Raw genomic sequence first — 8922 nt, forward strand, 5'->3', positions numbered from 1 at the left:
TTCTTTACCAAAGAGATGACTACAGAGAAAATGTTCTGTCCTGTGACTTTTACTAGAGCATGGAAATACCTGCCAAAAGGTCATGAATGCTTTAGCTGTTTCATGATGGTTTGTTGCAAAATCTTGTATACAGAAGAATTTCCACTCTGTCACACCACATCTACCTCCTTCCTTAACCTCCTGCTTCTGAAATTCCCCGTTGGACCTGTTTTCTGGGATATAAGAGAGTAGGTGAGCTCAGCAGTGAACACCGAAGCCTGCCCAGTCATGAAGTCTGGTGGTCTCCTCCTCCTCTTGGGACTCCTTGCCCTCTGGGCTCAGCTGTCTCCTGCCTCCGGTGACCGTCCAGGTAAGAGCTTCCCTCTCTCCCCTGTCACCCTCTTCCTGCGCACATGAAAGCTATCTTTTGAAATTCGGACTTCTCTGAACTTTGCAATGCAGTTCTCCATCAAACTTATGTTTACAAAATGGATATTTTTCAGGACAGTCTACTTAAAATTAATATATTCATTAAAATAATACAAAATGCATTATATTCAGGCAAATTCCATGCAAAAATGTGTACATTGGTTAAAACTGCATGACAATGTTTTTATTAGGAGAATCCTGCATTAAAATGCTGATAATTTTCCATTAGGGTTAAAAAAAAATCTCAAAGAGACTGCAAGTAATAGATTAAAGAATGCAATGGCTGGGCCCAGCAGCATTGCTGCCTCTGGCATCAGGGTCCGATACAGGAGGCTTCTTCTGAGGTGTTGATAGGAGAGAAAGATCATGGGGGAGGCAACATTTAATTAACATTTTCCCAAGCTAAATAGTGATTCCACTGTGTTTCAAGTTGATGAAAACAGTTGCTGTAACATCAGGAAGGGAAAGTCTGAGTCCTGTTTGGCTGCAAACTTTTGAAGGAAGATGGGAAATGGGGTTGACAAAGCTGCAGACGTTGTAGATCTATTCCCTACTGCAGATCATGTTTCAGCTGGCTTGTGGCTTATGATAAAGAAATACTCAGAGTCTGGAGTGGGTTCCTCAGTATCTTTCGCCATCCCAGAGTAAAAGCCTTACACGAGGTGGAAAGAAGAAGCCTTTCTCTTCCCGATGCCTCTAAAACAGACAAATCTCAGCAGCCATTGCCACACTATTTGCAGGATTATTGGGGAGAACCAGGCAAGCTCTGACTTCTAGACTGTCGCTTTTGACTCTCTCTGGCAGAAGTGGTTCTGCATGTTGAAATCAGACTTGTGGGCAACAAAATTCAAATCAGTCTGACTCCTGGGAAATGTCTGCCAAACTACTGGAGGGCGGCCTGTCTCCACCTGTGCCCTGTTTACATCTCCACTGGAGGCCCGTTGGGGGGTTTCTCCCCACTGTTTGATACATGAAAGACACCCTCCTTGGTGTGGGGAATGATCTCCTCACGGAGGCCCACTTGGCGCCCTTTTATTTTCATTCCATCTGTTTTATCTCGGTGGGTTTTCACTCTGGCTGGGGCTGTTGGGGGCAGGAGTCCAAGGCCGTCGGGAGGGCCACAGGCTCCCTAACGCTGGTCTAAATGTAGGCACGGACAGCAGATTTACTGTAGATCCTGGCACTTTGCAGCTGTTTTTTCAATCCTGTTCCTCAAATGGTCTCTGTCTTTTCCACTGACCAAAACTGCTGAGCTGATAAATTCAGGGAAGTTCATTTTGGAGACCCCAAGTTAGAGCAGAAGATCCACAAACCACCTCCAGTTTGGAAGGAACTTTCCCACCAGCTGATCCGCTGAGGGATTGTTTCAGATCCCATCGCCAAGCTTATAAGCTCTTTTCTCCACAGAGTTCTGCTACCTCCCTGCGGAAATTGGGCCATGCAGAGCGCACATACCTCGCTTCTTCTACAACAAGTCATCCGGCCAGTGTGAGCTGTTCTTTTATGGGGGCTGCCAGGGAAATGCAAACAATTTCAAGACGTTAAAGAAATGTCATTACACTTGTGTTGGTAAGTTGGAAAGTCAAGAGAGAGGCTGTGAGAGATCCCGTCGCAATCCTGAAATTGGTTCCCGTTTCCCTACTTACATGAAAGTTCACAAATCAGTCTTAATTTGACGACGGTGACACATGCCTTAGTTACATCCCGCTTAGATTACTGAAATGCGCTGTATGTGGGGCTGCCTCTGAAGGCTGTTCGGAAACCTCAGTTGGTACAACGTGCTGCAGCCAGAATGCTAACTGGGGCTGGTTACAGGGACCATACAACTCCCCTGTTAAAAAAGCTCCACTGGCTGCCAGTCTGTTCCCGGGCACAATTCAAAGTGCTGGTGTTGACCTATAAAGCCCTATACAGCTTAGGTCCAGGCTATTTATCAGACCGTATCTCCCTGTAGGAGCCTGCCCGGGCCCTGAGATCCTCAGGAGAGGCCCTTCTCTCAATACCCACATCCGCACAAGTACAACTAGTGGGAATAAGAGATAGGGTGTTTTTGGTGGTGGCCCCTAGGCTTTGGAATTCCCTCCCTAGGGAGATAAGAATGACCCCTTCCCTGCAGTCCTTTCGCCGACAGTTAAAAACTTTCTTATTTCAGCAAGCCTTTGATTCTGAAGGCTGCCAAGGATAGGCCCAAAAGGATGTTATATTGTTGTTGCCAGTTTATTTTTTAATTATTCTGATTTTATTATTATGGTTTTTAATTATTAGAAACAGTTTAATGCTATTTTAAACTAGAGTTCATTTTTTAATTATATTTGTTTATACTTATTCATTATGTATTATATGCTTTTATTTTTGATAGGTTTTTAATTGCATGTGTCTTTTATTTGGAAGCCGCCGTGAGTTCCAGTTTGGAAAAACGGCGGGGTATAAATAAAGTTAATAAATAAATAAATAAAATCAGAATGCTTATAGAGCAATCCTACTCAGGGGAAGCTGGTGTAAGTGGTGCCGGCGCAAGAGAAGCTGGCGTAAAATTCTGCCGCATCAAATTCTGTTCTGGAGCCTCTGGGTTGGGTTGGCTGAATGCCAGCTCAGCTGGGAGCTGAGCACAGGGACTGGAGAGTAAATGCCTGCTCTCACAAATACCTCTACCGGGGAGTAAGCCCTCTCCATTGACGTCTATTGTATTTGTTTTCTTAGATTGACCTTTTTTCTGGTGTAACTTTTGCCTGAATTGGGACCTGCAAGAGCATTCCAAACAGATTCTGCATTTAGGCCACAAGAACAAAATGCACGGGTACAGGATGGGAAATACCCGGCTTAGCAGTAGTGTGTGTGAGAAGGACCTTGGAATTGTAGTGGATCGCAAGTTGAACATGACCCAGCAGTGTGATGCTGTGGCAAAAAAGGCAAACGCGGTTTTGGGATGCATAAACAGAGCTATAGTTTCCAGGTCGAGGGAAGTAATAGTCCCACTATATTCTGCATTAGTCAGGCCTCATCTGGAATACTGCGTTCAGTTCTGGGCGCCTCATTTTAAGAAAGATATAGACAAGTTGGAGCGGGTTCAGAAGAGGGCGACGAGGATGATAGCCGGTATGGAGAACAAGTCTTATGAGGAAAGGTTGAAGGAACTTGGCATGTTCCGTCTGGTGAAGAGAAGGCTGAAGGGTGACATGATTGCACTCTTTAAGTACCTGAAGGGCTGTCACATAGAGGAGGGTACAGATTTGTTCTCTGCTGCCCCAGAGGGTAGGACTAGGTCTAATGGTTTTAAGTTGCAGGAGCGTAGATTCAGATTGGACATTAGAAGGAACTTCTTGACAGTAAGGGCGGTTCGGCAATGGAACCGACTGCCTAGGGAGGTGGTAGTATCCCCTTCGCTGGATGTCTTCAAGCAGAGGCTGGACAGCTATCTGCGGGAGATGCTCTAGCTGTGGATTTCCTGCTGCAAGCAGGGGGTTGGACTCGATGGCCTACAAGGCCCCTTCCAACTCTACGATTCTATGATTCTATACAAGTTGGATGTGGCCTAAGTCTCCTCACCTAGGGCGCTATCCTGATCTGCCCCTGGAATGCTCCCTTTTGGGGACTTACATTGGCTTTCTCTGGCCTCACGCTGATCTTGGCTAAGCTGCCTGACCTGGGCTGAGAGACTTATGCCAGCGTTGCCCAGTTGAGCCGGGACCCAGCTGGCTCAGCTGGAGATATGCCACATCCAACTCCCCTTAAAAATGTAAATGTACTGCCTTCAAGTCGATTTCGACTTATGGCCCCCCTATGAATAGGGTTTTCATGGTAAGCGGTATTCAGAGGAGGTTTACCATTGCCTTCCTCTGAGGCTGAGAGGCAGTGACTGGCCCAAGGTCACCCAGTGAGCTTCACGACTGTGTGGGGATTTGAACCCTGCTCTACCAGGTCGTAGTCCAACACCTTAACCGCTACACCACACTGGCTTTCTCCAACTCCCCTTAGCCCCATGTAAATGTGAGTTGGATTGCACCCTTACAAAGGAACAAACGTTTCTATGTCCCTTTTCCCCAAGGAGAATATGAGCAGAAGGTTCACAGCATTGATGCCCCAAGAGCTCCTGATTCCTCCCTTAGTTTTTTTTTGGGGGGGGGGAATATTTACACTACAGGATTCTCCCAGACAGCAACTCAGCCCTCTGAGGGTCTCCTCTCTGAGCCAGAAACTGCAGAATTAGTTGGACTCCTCCTTCTTCACTGTCAAATGGAAAAGATGAAACAGCCCCCCCCCTTTGCATTTGCAAAGATAGAAGCTGAGCTGATAACCATCAGTTAATGCAGACAGGACATGCCCCAGGCAGGATCTGACCAAACCAGTTCACTCTTCCTAATCTTTTACATTCAAAATCACTGAGTTGGGGGGAGACTTGAGAAATCATTAAGACTAACCCCCCATTTCATTACGTTATATTATCTTTTAAAAATTATATGATCTTTTAAAAATATCTCTTGCTTTCCATTCCACTACAGAAAGTCTGGTTTCCTTTTCTTTAACCACTGCATTTTATATTGATAGCCAGATGGGAATTCATGCTATACTCAGCAATCATACAAAGGGCCCGTCCGTACAACTGTGTAATCTGCAATGTTATAGCTTTGTGTCCTCATTAATTTACCATCATCCATCTGACGTTGCCAGCTAGTACGGGTTTTCTTGTTCACAAATCGGCATTAGAAACACCACCAAAAAGCTGATATGCTTTCCTGAACTGATAATCAATCGCATTTACGTCCATGCGCTCAGACGTAATGCCGTGGGCTTTCCTGCAGTAGAGAGTCCATCAAATGCCAAGCCCCTTGTCTCCTTCCAACCCAATCGCACATCCACAAACCTGCACATGTGTGGAAATTTTTAAAAAAGATATATGCTTCTGCACTCTTCCGAAAAAGCGTGCAAAAATCAAATGACCGTTATGGACCAATCACTGAAAAGGGGTGGATTTAGGGGAGTGGCCAATGCTAAAGCAATTCAGACCAAAAAAAGCTCACACGTATGGATGCTTCATAATCAGGTTTTCACAATAATCCGACCACAAACAGGACATGTATGATCTCGAGGCCACCAACCGAATATAGAAAAGACGGATTTTGTGGTTAAGTATGGTTGGGCCCTAAATTCCCCCAGTAAATGTTGCACATTTTTAATAGGTATTTCTGGGTTTCCTTGAAAAAAACACACAATGCCATTAGTATCCATTGCCTTTCCCAGGGAAGTTTCCGAGAGCAGCCATGAAAGGCAACTGATTTTCTTTCCGCCCGGAGACCCCTTCACTGACACGGGGCACTCCAAGGCAGCTCCACTGTTAAGGCTCAGGTCTGCTGCTGTAATGTTCCTGCCCCATAACCCACTAGCACCCCGAGTCCAGGTCAGCCCTGTTGTGTAAATCTGTATAGATATTAGCAGAGATTGTCAGCAGTCTGAGATGCGCGTGTGGCAGTGTATGCGTTTGCCTAAGTGGCAGGCTTTTACCCTGCATCAGGATCACCGAGACTTAGTCAAATAAGAAAAGCTACTTTATTTATAGAAATACATAATAGATAGGAAAGGCATACCTAGTTCTAATTAACTACATTGGAGGCACAAATCCCAGATGTGGGCATTGCCCTCGTGGCTAGGAGGGAGAGAGCAGAGACAAAGGATGTCTCCTCTCTCTCGGACAGTTGGAGAAGAGAAGAAAGGGCGGAAGGAGGAGCTTCCCTTAAGCTTCCCTTAAGACTTATCAGTCTAACAACGGAAGGAAGTCAGTCAGAGCATCACAGAATAGAATCTTTATTTTTACCCCGCCCTTTTTCCAAAGCTGGAACTCAGGGCGGCTTACAGATAAAAACTACATATGGTTAAAAGCATACAAAAATATACAATTAAAATACAATTAAACTATTCATGACATTAAAACCATGAAGCATACACCTAAAATATAAAAAAACAATTTAAAATAATACAGGTAAAACCATGGGACAATACAACACAGAGTCCTATCTTAAATACCTTCTATACTAAAAGCCTGTTGGAATAAAAAAGTCTTGGTCTGCCAATGAAAGGATAGCAAGGAAGGGGCCATTTGTACCTCCCTAGGAAGGGAGTTCCAGAACCTAGGGGCAGCCACCGAAAAGGCCCTATCTCATGTCCCCACCAAACACGCTTGTGAAAGTGTTGGGACTGAGAGAAGGGCCTCTCCTGAAGATCTCAGGGCCCGGGCAGGCTCATATAGGGAGATAAGGTCTGACAGGTAAAGGTAGGCAAGCCTAGCCATCTGGAGGACCCCAACTCTATCTCCTTTCTGGAACATAAACAAACGAACAAACAGGAATTGCTCTTGCCCCACTTCCAACAAGACTGGTACGAGCGGCTTCCACTTGGCCTCTCTGGCCATCAGCCTTTTACCTCTCTAACATGTAGGCCAAGCAGGTTTCTCTCTGCCTGGCCCTTACTCCTGGGGAGGCACAGCATCCCGCACCCCTGGCTTCCCAGGTCCCAAGCCTAGAATGCCATTAACCAAGACACTTTTTGGCAATGTATCAAGAGCCAAGAAGAGTTTTCATGGCAGTCCCACCTGCTTTCCGTCTGGCATTTGCGGGGAGAGAACTGCACCCTGGGAAACCCCAGAGGACCACCAGGGTGTCCCAAAGTCACTCGTGGCTAGGCGCTTCAGAGTGGACTGGCCCGTCCCTTCTGTGCCCCCGTCAGAGCCACAGCCAGTGCAGAGTGGCCAGCAGAGAAGGCACGCACCTTCCTTGCCCTGGGATCCTTTTCCGATGCCTCCCAATTGTTGCTCTGGCAGACGGATCCGCTCCTCTCCTGTCTCCTGCCCCGGCTGGCATTCCGTGGAAATTAGAGGACAGGAGGAGGGAATCCTGCTCCAGGCAGCTCTGCTCACCCTGGGACTGTCGCCTTGCTCTGGCTGCTGGAGTGCAAGAAGGTGGGTGTCCGCTTGCCCTGCGACGGCACTTCCCAGAAGGCCCCTCACAGCCCTGCCACTTTTCTCTGTTGCAGAAAAGCCTGGAAGTTGCCCCAACTTGCTGCCTCCGGGTTTCAGCACAAGCTGCCTGGCAAGGTGTGCAAATGACTGGAAGTGCCCCGGAGCCCAGAAGTGCTGCAGTTACGCCTGTTCAACTGGCTGTGCGGATCCGCGCTAAGGTGAATCCGTTTCTTGCCTTGTGTGTTCTGGGGGGGGGGGGCAGAATGCTCCACTGCAAGAATGTACAGATTCCAGCTTCAGAAAAAATTTGGAATCTCTAATCTTGAAAACTCCATTTACATTTATTTCTCTTTCTGATGGCTAAAGTAAAGCATACGATGATGCCATTTATTTCTTTATTATTTGGTTTATATTCCGCCCTTCCTCCCAGCAGGAGCCCAGGGCGGCAAGAGAGAGGCTTTATACCACGTTACGCTTGTGGAAGACTCGGGGTGGTAGAGAAGGAGAGCTTTAATTAATTAATTCATGGATTACACATATGGCTCACCTTTCCTCCAAGGAGCTCCATGTGGAGTGTGGACTTTTCCACTCTCTTTTATCCTCACAACCCTGTGAGGTAGGTTAGGCTGAAAGAGAGTGAATGGCCCAAGATTGCCCACTGGGCTTCATGGCTGAATGGGGACTTGAACCAGGACCCCCCAGGTGCTAGTGAGACACTCTGACCACTGGGCAACACCGTGCTTGCCTTCATTCAGTTCATGCTGTGCCAAGCCAGCGTTGCTCCTGTTCTTTGCCCTGAGAAAGGGTGTCCTGCACTTCTGCGCTTTGTATCTGCAATTCAAAGTGCACTTGCCAAACAATCAGCAGTGAATTCCCCAGAGAGTATTTCCATTCTGGCATCTGAACGCTGGAGCAATTTCGCTGGTAAGCTTTTGTGCACCTCGGAAGGTGCTGTTTCAGCTGTGTCGGGTTTGAAATCTCACTGTTTTGTGACCCTTTTTGTATTGGTGAGGAAATATATCAGTGGAGATGCCATGTGAAATCATTATTAGCATGGCCAAGGGGGTCTCCAGCCAGGTAAAGAGTGCCCTTCTGCGGGACTCTACAAGTTCCTCTGCATTGCCAGCCTCAACAGCTCCCCAGGATTCTGGTCCGTCTAAACCGCTCCTCTGCCTCAAGGGACATGATGGGAAGAAGAGTTTAATTAATTTGCTTAAAATGTTTATGAAGAAGAAATCTTTATTGTTCAAAGCCATAGGCCACCACAATTTAACAAATGTAAAAAATGCAAAATACATATTTAAAAACAGATCATATTACAAGAAAACAGAATTCTTCAGCATAAAATGGAAGAGCAGCGGTAGAATTCAAATAAAATTTCCTCTCCTGGAAGATACCTTGATCCACCCCATATTTAAATACATAGATGCTACCATCAGAATGGTGCAGGGGCACAGTCTACACATCCTGTGTTTCTCTATTTGGCTTTCTCAAATAGTTCAGACATGGGATGGCAGAGAAGATATCCTATGGATGCTGGAGATGGAGATGGAGGCGGGACCTGA

The 8922-nt window shown here is 46.5% G+C and overlaps 1 protein-coding gene across 1 annotated transcript; it reads left to right on the forward strand.

The window, feature by feature from the left end:
* The first annotated feature begins 267 nt into the window (after positions 1-267).
* On the forward strand, positions 268-7574 carry LOC133386936 (kunitz/BPTI-like toxin). The gene is made up of 3 exons (XM_061630753.1): positions 268-349; positions 1816-1977; positions 7432-7574. Exons 1-3 carry the CDS (start codon positions 268-270, stop codon positions 7572-7574), a joined length of 387 nt encoding a protein of 128 aa, XP_061486737.1.
* The last annotated feature ends 1348 nt before the right edge of the window (positions 7575-8922 follow it).

This window comes from Rhineura floridana, chromosome 6 (assembly GCF_030035675.1).
Source record: "Rhineura floridana isolate rRhiFlo1 chromosome 6, rRhiFlo1.hap2, whole genome shotgun sequence".
Classification (NCBI taxonomy): Eukaryota; Metazoa; Chordata; class Lepidosauria; order Squamata; family Rhineuridae; genus Rhineura; species Rhineura floridana.